Source organism: Mytilus californianus, unplaced genomic scaffold (genome assembly GCF_021869535.1).
Source record: "Mytilus californianus isolate M0D057914Y unplaced genomic scaffold, xbMytCali1.0.p SCAF_6, whole genome shotgun sequence".
Taxonomy (NCBI): Eukaryota; Metazoa; Mollusca; class Bivalvia; order Mytilida; family Mytilidae; genus Mytilus; species Mytilus californianus.
In genome coordinates, this window is record NW_026262712.1 from 3,671,924 (window position 1) to 3,688,638 (window position 16,715).

Genomic DNA, 16,715 nt, shown 5'->3' on the forward strand with positions numbered 1-16,715 from the left:
CTAAAATGACAATCCAATACCAGTTATTTCAACAAACTGAAGCAGAAATATGTAAAATAATGATGATGATTAGTGAATGCAAACTTGTCCTCATTGAATAAATGACAGATATATGTTGTGTGGCGAAAGTACCTTTAAAATTTATTCCAACTTCCGGTAAAAATGAAAACAGAATCGTTGCTGTCTTGTTCAAGAAAAGATATTATTTATACCACCATCAATAGCTGTGTTATTGCATTAGGTACATGTATACAAATTTTAGCTTTATCTTTACGATTTCTTGATAGGTGTATTCATAGTAAATGACTTGTTTACAACTTACAAGAGGAATTCATGTTCTCACTGACCACTCCTTTATCATGATATATTTATATATTCTGTACTAATTATATATATAATCAGAAGTCCATTACTAGACGAAGTGTGCAACCTGTGCTATATAGTAAGGCGATCAAGATGTCCCCTTTATCAGTGGAAAGCGCCATTGGTGGTCCCCCCAAGTCTCGTTTTATAACTATGGAATCATGGGTAAAAATATTATGAGGGTCGTAATGGGGGTACCCTAATGACGATTAACGTTAAAAATTCTTGCCAAATGACGTTAACGGTAATTTTTGTTGCATTACGATAAAATGTACACTTTCTTTTAGACGATAAAAAAATCGACTGATTTTGATGAATCACGTTAAATTTTTTCCCAAAATAACGGTAACGATAATTATTTGAGACCTCTGACGAATCACGGTAAATTTTTAACCAATTTGACGCTAACGGTAGCCTAAAATGACCGTTTGACGCCTGACGGTAAAGGGCATTACTACCCTCTATTATCATCGAACAGATAGCTGTTAATTAGTCTCCTTGAGCGTTTGATTGAATATCAGTTTGGTGTAAATAAAGTCAGCTGACTTAGTTCGGTGGTTTCTTATTGCCAGTTAGTTAACTTCTTCATTTTAATTCAATATTTAGAAAATGATATTGAATTTTATAAACGAATTCATTGGTACCATTTTTCATCGCGCAAAGGCAAATGAGAACTATAATATCGGCCGTGTTGACTTAAAATGTATCGTCTATCTAAAAGATGTAGTTGTTTTTTGTCAAAATAAAGTCATAACTGTCTCCTTTTTTAAATAGAACCGCGTTGTGTTGTCGAATTATGTCTCGGTCATTTACGGCACCAAGGAAGCTACGGTATATACGGTGATGGATAAGCAAATGACAGGGTTTTTTCTTCGCTTCTACAGAAAAAACAATAATATCCGTCCATTTGTTGCTTCAGATGACTTCGAAACAATTTCGAATTTCAAAAGTCTCTTTTTTTTTTTTACCTTTTTTAAATTAAGAGACATACTTTTCTCATGTTGTCCATCATTACGTTCGCTAGATTAATCACAAGATCACAGTATACTTGAGTCAGTGATGCAACGCGTAAAAGTCCTTTTTTTGTTATTTTATACTCACTAAACTGAAGGCATCTGTAGATATGTGGATTAAAAAAAATGATTTATCGCGTGTTGCTAGCGTAACGTTCAGTGGGAAATATAAATATGCATATCCCATCACAGAGTTGTCGCAAGTGTAATTTAACATCAGAGATCGTAACATTCATCCTGAATACGCGAGGTACTGGATTTCACTTGAAGTAGCCTGGGATCCTGGCTAACTGCTGGACTGTCGTATTAGACTGGGTCAGGATGTCAGGCTAGATCTGAAGTCCCTCCTCCGACCTGACGCGGCCGCTATTAATGTATACATCCCACACTTGTAAGAAAGGGTTTTACTGTTGCAAAAACCGGACAATTCCAGGAATTACTGACTTTATTTCTTTACAGCACAACTTAACCCTTGAGATTGATTTAGTATTTGAACAAATTAAATCAAATTGTCCTACAGCAAGGTTTTTGAAATAGGACTTCGTCTTATTTCAGTATAAAGTATACTTACATAAAGAATATATATTTATTACCTTGTTTACAAAGATCGCAACTTTTCCTACAATTTAAACCTATAAAATTTATATGTCGAACGCACGTGTTGAGAACTGCTTTTGTAGTTTTTAAATTGATAAATTGTACAAACATTTTTATCGTTTAATATTTAAACCATCATAATGACTCATGACACTGACATAATATCGCATCTAGGATCTGCTATTCATTAACACCTCGATGGTCAAACATTATATTCAACTGTGTGCTAATTAATGGATAGGGTGTTTTGAATAAATTATCTCTACCCAGAATGCATCACAAACAATTTGGCCATTGATTTTTGTTACTATTAATAGCAATCTCGCTCAAATCCCGTTTCAATCACAGTTGGAAGTACAGGGACAACGTGATCGCCTTACTATATAGCGGGTTGCACACTTCGTCTAGTAATGGACTTCTGATATAATTGATCATGACCACTCCTTTTCTAATATATAAATAAAATTAATCGAAACAGTGTGATTTACAAGGATTATTATCTGCACAAAAAAGTCTTTAAAAATGCTCTGTTATATATACCATCACAAAATTTATCAAAACCTTCAATTTTTAGCATGTCGCAAATTATGTACATGATTTAAATGAACGTTGACACATCACTGAATTACATGTACATGATTTAAATGAACGTTGACACATCACTGAATTACATGTACATGATTTAAATGAACGTTGACACATCACTGAATTACATGTACAGTGATCTGGAAGGATTTTTTCTCTATGGGCCCAGGGCTCCCCAAAAATAAATTCAATGGGCCATTTTTAGAATTAATGGGCCATGTTGTCAAATGAGTGGGCCATTCGTTTACAATAAAAAAAAATCTAAAAAGTGTATATTTCACTGTACTTACAAGTATGATTCTAATTAATATCATGGATATTGTTCCTGTGATTTTGTAATTTCAATTTCAATGAATATACAATAACTTCTTCCAAACCTGGCAATATCTACGATAACCATTTATTTACAATGTTAAAACTGGTACTGTTCCCTTGTTCATGTTCATGTTTTTTTTACATTAAATTTGGGTCTTCGTCGATACCATACTTATTCCAGACGTTCCGAATTAAAGGACGTTTCTGGCATTTCCTCTGCACTTGTATTATTATTACTTCATCACGATGACAAGAATAACAGTAGAGAGCAACGTTAATTGATAAGACACAACAACAATTTGCTGAAGGCATGTTTACAAAATGTCAAAATGAGCCAAAGACCAAAAAAATTGTCAAGGACAGTTAAGCCCCTTTTATGGAGACAAATACTATACCATTCATAAAAAGGCTTTTGGGTTTTTCAATCGAAATAATAGCAAGCTTACTTAAAAGATTATTATGAGAATAATTCTCGCCTGTACTAGCCAATCTTCACAAATTTAAAGTTGTTTAATGTTGCTATTATTACCATAGGAAAACACCCGAGACGTCCCAAAAATATATAAGTGCTCCTATCATTGGAGTAAACACTACACAGTTGTGTACTCACACATGGCGGCACGAAATACGATCGGAAATCCATTTGACGATATCTCTACGTTTCAAAACGAAGTGAAAAATATCATGCGCCACGAGGGCGCTTACATTTGTCACTCTATGCGCCATTTCTGGTCGATAAGCGCAATTGGCGCAAGGCGCACGTCCTTCCCGATCACTGCATGTACATGATTTAAATGAACGTTGACACATCACTGAATTACATGTACATGATTTAAATGAACGTTGACACATCACTGAATAACATGTACATGATTTAAATGAACGTTGACACATCACTGAATTACATGTACATGATTTAAATGAACGTTGACACATCACTGAATTACATGTACATGATTTAAATGAACGTTGACACATCACTGAATTACATGTATTTTAGTTTGTAGTATTTTTAACCGATTAATTATCTGTCAGTCAATCATCGTTATCATGGTTATGTTGTTTACTTCTTTAACAATTCAATAGACAATACAGTGTCAGTGATTTCATGTGTATATTTTCTCATTCTGACAGCGAAAATTATACACAGTGAAAATTTAACTTGCCCATTTTGTCATCAAATTGCAATAAAAAGCAGATGCGAAAAAAACCCAATATACAGTAATCTGTCAGTATTTCTGCATTTATTTATAGCTTCCATGGCTCATCACTTTGCATCTGTGGTTGTCATCCGTTTACTTTTACAAAAATCTTCTCTGAAACTAATATAATCATGATAATGGGCCAAATTTAACCAAGCTTGGCCACATTCATCATTCAGGTAATGAGTTTAAAAAATGTGACCGATTACCCCCTGCTAACCAACATATGGCTGAGATGGCTAAAAATAAAACATAGGGGTAAAATGCAAGTTTCATGATTTTATCTACATTTATTATTTTGAAAACTGCTAGTAAAGATAGAGAAAATCTGACGGGTAGAAATGATCCGGATGTTTAGATCTACCTATTGTCCCTTTACATCAAAGCTGACAGATGACTTCTTATAGAAGTTTTTGCCCTTAAATGACAAATTAAACAATTTTTATGCCCTTGTCGTAGCGGAGTGGGCATTAAGTTTTACCCTTGTCCATCTGTGCCGTACTGTACATCCCAAAATAAGTTTCCGTTCTCTAACTTTATTTTGCCTCAACCAAATATTATGAAACTTATACACAATGCTTAGTACCACAGATCAAGTTTGAATTTCAGTGGCGTCACATTTACCATTCTAGAGTTATGCCCCTTTACAAATGGAAAATTTTTGAATTTTTCGTTTTCGTTCTCTTAAACTATAGTTTGCCTCAACCAAACCTTTAACCTTATGAATCTTATACACAATGCTTATTAGCCCAAAACACTGATCAAGTTTGAATTTTGGTGGCATCACTTTCACTTTTACTAGAGTTATGCCCCTCTTTACAAATGGAAAAATTGCTGAATTTTTTGTTTCCGTTCTCAAACTTAGGTTTGCCTCAACCAAATGTTATGAAACTTACACAATGCTTATTACCACAAAACACTGATCAAGTTTGAATTTGGGTAGCGTTTCTTTTACCATTCTTGAGTTATGTCCCTTTATAATGTTATATATGCAAGCAGGGGCATCATCTGTGTCCCACGGACATGATGGACACATTCCCCATTTATTTTTTTTCATTTTTGCCTTTTACTTGTATCTTGAAAACTGTAATAGATACCATGGATACAGAGAAACTTTTAATAGCAAAAATGATCAGCAAGACAATATCTATAAAGTCAACATGACTGAAATTGTCAAACCTTTTGGAGTTTTCCCCTGAAATGTTGATTTTTAATGGGTTTTTGTCTATTGCAGTCAGGGGTATTACTACAACAGGTGATTTCAGAATAACCTATTTAAGTCATTATGACATTTTAAAATTGAAAAAGCTAATAACATTTGACACAGATTCTTTAAAATCAATCACTATACACATGTAAGTAAGTAATTTTAGAAGTAGAAATTTAAACATTTATATAAGTTAAGGATAACATTTTCTTGATATTTCTTGCTATTTTCCCCTCAAGTTTTATCTTTTTGTGGTTTAAAAAATAAAGATTCCATTGAAAAAAATTATAAACAAATATTTGCCGTACATGTAAATAAACACACTATTATATTGATAATTTTACTTATATGTAAAATAAATGGCTTATAACACATTTTATCATCGTTTGTTTACGTTTCATTGTTGTGATGATTTTCAGTTTCACAATTGTGCATTTTCCCCTAAAATGTTTATATTCTGACGTCAAGTAGCTCATTCATAAAAAAGCATATGACGTTGGTGTATGATTGGAACAGCCCAAACAATATATTCATATTTTACCACGGCCTGTACTCAAAGTGTTTGAAGAATGTCATATAAGAATGCTTTTTGCTCAGTTTGCTGGTCAGTTTTTACAGTTTATTTGAATTGATCATAAACTGTAACAATTTTTGAATTAGGACAAAACCTTGAGGTTAATCATTTTAGAAATAAAGAAGTCAAATCAGGTGACTTAGAATTATTGAACTCTGTCTTAATGATGGAGTGGTTAATTAAAACTTAATCAATGGGATAATTCCCAAGGGAACTTTTAAAGCTTTGTGCACTGCTTACATTAATATAGAATAGATTTTTAGACTTATTTAAATTGAAAGTGCATCCTGATACAATATACATAATATAACACCACAATTACAATTCAAGACATCAGCAAAAGTATACTATATCAGCCAGCCTTTAGAGGCTTATGAAACACTAACAATATTCATACAAGCATATAAACATACAAAGAAAATATAAACTGTAAATTAATCTTTATGAAATCTGAGGTTATTGTAATTTGTTAAAATAGCTATGTTTCTTTTTTTGTCATTGTTCTATTATATCATTGCATAAGTGGCAGTTTTTAATTTAAAAAAGCGGAATTCTCATTTAAAATTAGAAATGTATGTGACATATACTGGGAATTCATTATAAGCAGGAGTTGTTTCCCCTAGTCCATAGCATTAATAATTAATTAAAAGTTAAATATACATGTGTATTCAAAATCTGTATACATTTGTAAGTGTCTAGTGCTACATGTACATTTGTAGATTCTGTCTACATATATCATGTATATTGTTCCATAGATCAATAACAAATTGAATTCAAATATATAATGTAATGTGATTCATTTGATGACTGTACATGTAATTGTTTTAAATAATAGGCATAAGTTGCTTCCCTTAGTACAGAGCACACATGTATAAAATCTTTTAAATGTAAATCAAAGTGGCAATATTCTGTCTGCATACATGTAAATATTGTTGCACATTTTTGTAATGCAAGGATTAATAAAATTGAGAATGGAAATGGGGAATGTGTCAAAGAGACAACAACCCGACCAAAGAGCAGAAAACAGCCGAAGGCCACCAATGGGTCTTCAACACAGCGATAAAATCCTGCACCTGGAGGCGGGCTTCAGCTATTATCAGATCATAGTTCAGTAAATATTGATATATCATAAACATAGATACATGTATCATATGACCATTATGTAAATAAGTAAAACTTTTCTTTGCTTAATAATTCAAATTATTTTACCTATCATATGATGATACATAACAGAATAAAAAATATAAACAGTAATAGAAAGTTTCCACTCTGTCAATCTAAATCATGTAATTAACAAACTTCATATATAAAATTGGTTTTAAATTTTCATCAAAGCACATTGTATCAACTGAAAGCCTGTATTTTTATGAAGGATAAAATAGAGAATGGAAACGGGGAATGTGTCAAAGAGACAACAACTCGACCAAAGAGCAGAAAACAGCTCAAGGCCACCAATGGGTCTTCAACACAGAGAGAAAATCCCGCACCCGTAGGCAGGATTTAGCTGGCCCTTAAACAAAATTGTATACTGGTTCAGAGAAAATGGACGTCACACTAAACTCCAAAACATGTAAATGAACCAAAATTAAAAAAACATACAAGACTAACAAAGGCCAGAGGTTCCTGACTTGGGACAGGCGCAAAAATGCAACGGGTTTAAACATGTTTTGTGAGATCTCAACCCTCCCCATATACATGTACCTCTAGCCAATGAAGAATAAACAAACACACAGCAATGCGCACAGTAAAACTCAGTTTAAAAGAAGTCCATTTCCGATTTTAGTATAGGTAAAAGAAGAAACTAAGCAAAATGACAATGATACATAAATGAACAAAGGACTACTAGCAGTTACTGACATGCCAGCTCCAGACCTCAATTAAACTAATAGAAAGATTATGTCTTCATCATATGAAAATCAAGCACAATCCCTCCCGTTAGGGGTTTAGCATCATACCATCATAAAATGTACAAGAAGAACATAACCTGTATCATGCCAAAAGCTGATTTTAGAATAGATGTGTTTATTTCCGATGCAAAGACCCTATGAGTGAATCAATATTAATTCCAAAAAATGCTATCTTTAATGACCTGACAACAGCATCGTAACTATATCCCTTCTGAATATGTCTGTTTAAAGGTTTGGTTAGCTTTTGAGGTGAATGATGACATTTTGTGCTTTGTATAGAATATTACCATAAAAGATGGGATGTGAAATACATGAAGGTATAAGATGCCTGCACGTTGATTTATATTTACAAATGATGTCTTTGTACAGACATGACAGATGATAAAATTTAGTAAATGTTTTGATAAGTTTGTGATATCGAAAACCCTGGTGTAATAATATTTCAGTAATATAGAGCTTTCTTTTATTAAAATAGAATACGTTGTTACAAAATTGAGCGAATGGAACAAGTTGAGATATATAAACACCATAAGGTGGTGACAAGGGAACGTCACCATCTAAAAATGGATAATTAACAATGAACAATCATCTCTTTTATTGTAAATTTTTGTATTAAGCTTCCCATTAGATATATAGATATCAAGATCCAGGAAAGGGCAGTGTTCTTTGTTAATATTAGCTTTATTTAAACATTGTTAAAGTCAGTTCAGCAGGATAAATCTCTTTAGTGTACATACTGAAGTTGTCATTATTGAGAGCCAATATATCATCCAAAAGTGTTACTTAATCTTTGTATCAGACAAAAACCAAAAAATACACACAAAAAAGTATTTATAATTTAAGTACGGCTGTTGCAATAAGTCTGCAAGTACCTCTTAAGGATGTACTTAGGTGAAACTAAAAAAAATCTAGAAATTAAAATGATACTATAAGTCAGAAGAGCATTAGTAAAGGAACAAAATAAGCTAAAAATATTGATAGGTTATTGATAGGTTATGGAACTCCTTTTTGCTATATTTGATTTTAAAAAAATGGCGATAAAAGGCTGACTCTGACTTTTACCTTATATTAAGCTTTAGCAGTATTTGGGTCTCAAATCGTAAGAAAAAAATCTAGAATATGCATAAATTTTGGTAATGACTTTTTTATGAGCTACTGAAGTCTTCTACATTGTTCTATGAAAAGAAAAGTGGGTGATATGGGGAAAAATATTTTACCCTGGATCATAGGAAAAAATCCAAGAAGTCCGAACATCTGACAAAAATTCCTATACTTCACCTGAGTACATCTTAATATTTCGCTGATTGCACATCCTATTACAAATCACCAAGATAATGAAATCACTTGTATAAGTCATACCTCTGACTGTGTATAATCTTGAAAACTATAATAGATGGATTGAAACTTTAAATAGCAAAAATGAGCAGAAAGACAAGATCTATTATATTCAATTATTGCTGAAATTGTCAGTGGACTCCTTTAAGTTTTTGTCCTTAAATGAATGTTTTAACGATTGTTATAATTGTTGCCTTTATTTGGACAACAATAGTTTTTAAATTAAATTGAATCAATGAATAAATACCTTTGGAAGTATTTTCTTACAAAATAATAACTAAACTATCTCCAGGCAATAGAAATTATATTATTGTCATTTTTTTTATAATGATTATTAGATCATTACAATAAATAAAGTAAAATATATATGTTCTTAATCATGTTAATGGTTTTCTGTAAATGTGTTTGTATGTCATGTATTTATGTAACAAAAAATTTGTTCCGGTGTGACATTTGTTCCGCCAGAACAAATATCATAGTAAATATGTTCCACTGGAATTTATATCACAGAAAATATGTTCCAGCACTGTAAAATTTGTTCCGGATTCCGGAACTAATTTATTTACCAACTGTGAAATAAGTTCCGGAACAAAAATCACAGCTCCATGAATTTTGTTCCATTGGCAATATTAAAAGTTTTTAAAAAGTGAAATATATGTTCCTGGGATATTAGTTTTGAAAGAACATATTTCATAGAAATCAATGAATAAATTCCGCTCAGACCTATTTCACAGAAAATAAGGAAATTTGCAATATTACACAGCGAAAAATTTTCTGGTTACACTTAAATCATAATACAAGCTGGATGTTGTACTGTGCTTGCATGGGGTACATTTACAATTGAAGGCATGACTGTAACTTTAGGATGATGATAAGAAATAAAAGCGTAATGTATCATAATTTGTATTTATGTTTTATGTGGTATTCCTTCTTGTTTCCTGTTAACGGTCATGGTTGTTTTAGTCATACATGTACATTTGTACATAGGTCATGGCACAGTTTCAAAAGAGTTTTATGTTTCTACATGTCTTTTTATATAATTGATCAGTCACTTTGTCCTTTTCAGATAGTACAAATGTTTATCTTTAACTATTCTTTTTTTACTGAATGATTTTTCTTATTCTACTCTTTTCTGTCAGTTTGGTATTTTTTATGGAGTACTTATGTAATTTAAAAAAACATTTGCTATGCTCCACGGGATCTAAATAGGATGTTTACTTTTTTAATTTTACTTTATCAATCTAATACATGTTTTTTATAATGTAATTGAATGATAACTTTAAACTCACTGATGATAAATGCTCAGTATATAAGATAACTTGTTAAACCAGTGGAAATTATTTCACCAGGAGAGGAACAAATCTCACAAACCCAGAACTTATTTCACCAGGTAAGGAACAAATCCCACAAACCCTGAACTTAATTCACTAGGTAAGGAACAAATTTCAACATCCCAGAACTTATTTCACCAGATAAAGTGTGGAACTTATTTTATAGAGATGGAACAAATTACATAGAAATTATCTGTGAAAAAAGTTCTCCCAGAACATATTTCCTGTGATATTAGTTCCACTGGAACTTTTTTCACAGGAACAAATTTTGGCTCACATTTACCTATAGGTATCCCTGATGCTCAGTTCAAATTCAAATCATAATAAATGATCAGCAGGACTTGGTCCACAATAATGCAGGGTTGGCAAAAACCCGGGTTTTATGAGTATTGCCCAGCTCAGTGGGAAATATACTGGGAAAACCCGGGTTTTACCGGGTAATACTGGGCAATACTTGGTAATATGAAATACTGGCCTGAATTTTAAAGAGGATGCAGTGATTAATCACAAATACAATACATTAAAGATATTTATTTAAATAAAACAGACGGCCTAGCCACAATCAGATGTACATTTTGTGTTTCACATGAAGTCAAAAATGAAGATCACATCAGGCAAAAACCCTTTTGATATTTTGGTACAGAAATGGTTTAAATTATGAAAAATGGCCGTCATAAGGCTAACACTTGAAGCATTTATATAATTACATGCAGTTTTGGGAAGAAATATTTAATATTTTTATTAAATAAATGGTGTTTTAAAACTGTCTAATTTTCTTTAATGGTTGCCTTCAAGACATTGTCACCAGTTTCAAATTTTTGGCCGATGACAAAGACAACAAAATATGTTTGGAATTATTGAATATCAAACATTTTAATCGAAAAAAAAAATGACAAGAACATGTTTAACTCACAATTATTTCAAACAACAGTAGCTTTCTTTGATCATTACTCTGATCTGATCAAACTATTTCTAAAATAATCTATTAATAACAAAACTTTAGAAAAAAACCTTTCTTTTGGTGTATAGAACATTAAAATAACTTGATGCATATTCTTACAATAAACAATCAAAGTTAGCAATACAATTCATATGTTTTGTCTACGGACAAGACATTTTATTGATATTTAATTAAATGCATCTTTAAAACTTAATTTTGACATAGTTGAATATGTTCTCTTGTCAAAATAACATACATTTTATTATGTTTATCTATCAAATGATGCTGAACCTCGAGGAAATTGGAAACAAATACATTGTGATAATGTCTACGGACAAGACATTTTATTGATATTTAATTAAATGCATTAAAAAGATAATTGTTAAAATTAAGATTAAGTTACCCATTTAATTTTAAGCTGTGTTTTTTAATTTTTGGAAAATATAAAAATGTACCCATGATTCTTTACATATCTCAAAATTTTATTGATTAAGCAAAAATGAAGACACATTCTTTCAACTGAAATCCATAAGTCTGAATGTTTAACAATTAAACTTTTATTAAAACTCAATTTTGACAAAGTTGAAAGTGTTCTCTTGAAAAAAATAACATACATTTTATCTATCAAATGAGGCTGAACTCAAGGAAATTGGAAACAAATAGATTGTGGTAATGTCTACGGACAAGACAATTTCAGTTGAATAAACAATCTGTTAGAAATAATTGTGATTATATTTATGTTGAAAATACTGAGTTTTAATGTGTTCAAAGAACTTTCATCACCTATAAATTAGATTTAAGTTCCAAAGTAGACAAATAATTGAATTTAATACTTGTTATGTACAAGTGTCTTGTCCATAGACGCTTCCTCATCTGCTGATAATCCTAAAATGCAAAAGATAAAGTCAGAGAGAGAGAAATACTATTTCTTCATTTGATTAAGTTTATCTTTTAAGTTATGAAGCAGCTGGAATAAAAATATTGAAGTAAAATAAGGTATGCTTTTAATGACTGACAATTTGCCACTTTTTAAAATCCACTCCTGTAAAGTAATTTTACAAAAAATGAGAACAGTTAAATAACCATTAATTAATCAAAAATAATATATTTCTAAGTTTAAACAACACATAGGAACAATTTATATCCATAAAGCCAAGCAATATTGATATAAAGTCATGTCTACGGACAAGACATGTGTCTACGGACAAGACATTCTGACATTTTTTTCAAATTCTTCCTCTATTAAAAGATGGTAGAAATTAATGTTTGTAGTGTTTTCATATTAACAAAAGAGAAGGTACTTAGCAATGCAACATTTATGTTATTACACTTCCAGTTTACTAGGAAATGCATGTCTACGGACAAGACATTTTTTCACTTTATTTGGATATCCATTTTAGATGGCATATATCTCCAGCTAGGGTACTGCAATATAGATATATGAGGTAGTTGTTGATAATTCATATACAAGAAGAGAAAACAAAACACATAATAGCATAAATATCATTTATTTTTCTCTTTTATTACTACACTATACAAGGTAAAAACAAAAATACAAAATTGCATAACGAATGCATAGTATTCCACTTTTTATCATAACTTTCTTACCACTGAAGATTTTTCGTTGCAACAACCAGCAAAAGAAAGATGAATAAATTGTCTATAACAGTGAACCAAAAATGTAGTTCAAATTAGGTTCACTTATTAACTATCAATTGATAAAAACAGTGTAATTTTAAATGAAACAACATAACTTGAAATTTTGCCCATTTTAGCGTGTATTTTAGTGGTTTTTTTCAAAATGGTCACACATATACATGATCATGATGATATTTGATATGTATTGTGAAGCCCTATATTCTTTCCTTCAGTTCAAAGATGTAATACTTAAACTAAGTTCACCTTCTTGTCTATAGAAGCCTATAACATAGACCTAATATGAAATGTACATCTGATTGTGGCTAGGCCGATAGTAATTTGATTTATAAGTTCACTTGTTTGAGACTCTTATTATAAAGTGTAATATAATAACTCTGAGAAAGTATTGTTCCAGCAACTCTAATGTACATGAAGACACATTGGACAAAATGTGAAAAGCTTTCCTCAATAATCCTAAAATTCTATTAAATCAACATTCTGTCTAGATTGGTCAGGCTGCAATAATGTCAGCATGGCCGAAAATGTCAGTCAACTCATTATAATAACTATTGCCCTTTGTTGATAATTTTTACCAATTTTTGGTGAAAACTTTGGCGGAAAGAGAATAAACTGTACAGCAAAATTTTTTAATATAGCCAAAATTGTTACTAGACTCCTTACAAGCATTATTGACAACGTCTCTAATCTGCCCAAAGTTTCCATATTATGACATCACTGTGCACCAAAACATGTCTAGCTGGTGTACAAATGTTAACAGCTTTCACACATCATTACACATGTTCTACTGACTGTTCAAGGGCTTTATAGCCAGTCAAGGTCGTTAAACTTTACATCCTATATTGTGGTATAAGTTATGTGAAACTAAAGGAATGTTTATTAAGCAATGTTGACACACTTTTAAGAGGGTCATGAGGTTATGAGATAATTTTAAAAACATCATTGAAAATTATCAATAGAAAACAAAGCAACACTTTTTTTTTATCTGCAAAAAAAAGCAACAACAAAAAGAATTGACCCAGAGGGTAAAAACAGACCTGACAGGGTTAGTGTAAACAAACAGTCAGTTTTGCATGGCCTATTACATGTCTATATTTTGAAAAATGCCTAAATGTGTTCATCCGATGAAAAATTATTTTATTATCATCATGATCATATCCTTGAAAACCTGTGTACTGATTTTTTGTCTCTTCAAGGTTAAAAATATGTGATTAGGTCCGTTTTTCAGATAGTATAAGCAGTAGGTCAACTATATGTATATGTGGTGTATGGAATGATTGTGAGGGGTTCATGTCTGTCTGGCAGGCTTCATCTGACCTTGACCTCATTTTCATGGTTCATTGGTCAATGCTAAGTTTTTGTGTATTTGTCTGTTTTTCAAGTACTCTAAGCAATAGGTCAACTATATTTGGTGTATTGAATGATTGTAAGGTGTACATGTTGGTCTAGCCGGTATCATCTGATCTTGACCTCATTTTCATGGTTCATTGGTCAGTGTTAAGTTTTTGTGTTTTTGTCTGTTTTTTTCAAGTACTTTAAGCAATAGGTCAACTATATTTGGTGTATGGAATGATTGTAAGGTATACATGTCGGTCTAGCCGGTATCATCTGACCTTGACCTCATTTTTATGGTTCATTGGCCAATGTTTGCAGTTTTGTGTTTTGGTCTATTTTTCAAGTACTATAATTTTAAGCAATAGGTCAACTATATTTGGTGTATGGAATGAATTTAATATGTACATGACGGTCTAGCCAGTATAATCTGACCTTGACCATCATTTTCATGGTTCATAATGACAATTGTCAATGTTAAGTTTTTATGTTTTGGTCCATTTTTCAAATACTTAAAGCAATAGGTCAGCTTAGTATACTGTACATGTATATAGTGTATGGATACATGTCTATCTGGCAAATATCATCTGACCTTGACCTTATTTTCATTGGTCAATGTAAAGTTTTTGTGTTTTGGTCTGTTTTTTAATACCATAAGAAATAGGTCAACTATATTTGGTGTATGGAATAATTGCAAGGTGTGCATGTCTGTCTGACAGGATTTATCTCACCTTGATCTTATTGTCATGGATCTTTAAAAATGTAAAGTTTATATGGTAGTTGTGGTAAAACTTTGAAACTTTCAACATGAAATCAATGGTCAGTAATGCAGGTGAGACATTTCAGTGTGTCCATGCACTCTTGTTTTAATTAATCACAAGGTAGTTTACCTCATACATAGTCAAGTCCTAGATTTAAAAAAAAAAATAATCTGGACAGTAATTATTTTAAATTAATGAGTATTAATTTTTAGTACTTAAATTTGGGCTTCTTAAGTTAATATGAAAGCTAACCAAAATTACTGTCTGGTTAAACAACAAAATAAGTCAAAATTTGTTTTTGAAAAATAATTATGACTGAGCTGGATAAGTGGAAGAAAAAAAAAGACAACACCTCGGTACTTAATTATTCAGAAGGTTGATTAATATGTGTTTATGATTTAAGTATTTATTATGCCCCACCTACGTTGTACGATTGTGTCCTATGAGCCAAATTCTGAATAAGGAAACGATACAGGAAAGCTTTTAAGTTTGTGGTATGTGCTTATTCAAGAGATCATTCTTTCATAAATAATTATTAATCCAATATTTATATTTTAATAACACCACTTGTTTTGTATGTCAAAGGAAATTAAAAATATCCTGTTTACGATTAAGCCCTTTATTACATCGGAACTTCCTCTGAGGTCAGTGAATCTTGTACAATATTGTAAATGCTCCAAATCTCGTACGATCAGCAGGATGTATTTTAATATAGAACTCGTCCCTCTTCTTCCCAGAACAGTCCAAGGAATTATGTGTGTTGATTTCTGTAAAGGAGTTGTAAATAGCTGTATTGCATTTTCTCGTAAGTTGGAATTTTCTCTTAAAATAATTTTAACAATGAATGACTTATTCTTTATAAAAAGGGTATTTTTTTACTAATAAATGCATAATACTATTTTGTTACATTGTATAACAACTAGTATTGCCATTCTGAATCGTTTTAGATGCCTATAAAAATAATGATACAGTAACAAATTTTCAAAAGCTTTCAGATTAAAAAAGACAATCATTAGAAATGGTACATGTATTGCAGTGGGGTATAGGCTATAGAGATATAAAGATAATAATAAATGTGCATCTGGAGAAATATAATAGTTACTGTAGTACTGTTATTAAATGTTGTTTACTATTTTCATGATGGACATATATAATGTGTTTGGATTTTTGTAAAGGTATTTTTAAAAATAGCTTTCTTGCATTTTTATACGACTGCAAAAAAATTTTGTGGTCGTATATTGGTATGAAGTTGGTGTTGTCGTCCAAAGACACATTGGTTTTCGCACTCTAACTTTAGTTTAAGTGAATGGATCTCTATGAAATTTTACCATAAGGTTCAATACCACAAAAGAAAGGTTGGGATTGATTTTGGGGGTTATGGTACAAACAGTTAAGGAATTAGGGGCATTTTTATACGACCGCAAAAATTGAAAATTTTTTGGTCGTATATTGGTATGACGTTGGCGTCGTCGTCGTCGTCGTCGTCGTCGTCGTCGTCTGGCGTCGTCCGGCGTCGTCCGAAGACACATTGGTTTTCGCACTCTAACTTTAGTTTAAGTGAATAGATCTCCATGAAATTTTACCATAAGGTTCAATA

General features: G+C 31.5%; 1 protein-coding gene across 2 annotated transcripts in view; it reads left to right on the plus strand.

Annotated features, from left to right (window-relative positions):
* The first annotated feature begins 157 nt into the window (after positions 1-157).
* Positions 158-16,715, plus strand: part of LOC127706063 (phospholipid phosphatase 1-like) — a 34,954-nt gene continuing 18,396 nt past the window's right edge. Inside the window, exon 1 of one of the 2 annotated variants that reach the window (XM_052210519.1) lies at positions 158-241. In XM_052210519.1, coding sequence (XP_052066479.1) covers positions 163-241 — 79 coding nt within the window. In that variant the 5' untranslated portion in view covers positions 158-162. Of the gene's footprint in view, positions 242-15,785; positions 15,924-16,715 lie in introns of those variants that run through there. The other variant, XM_052210518.1, reaches the window with a different exon arrangement.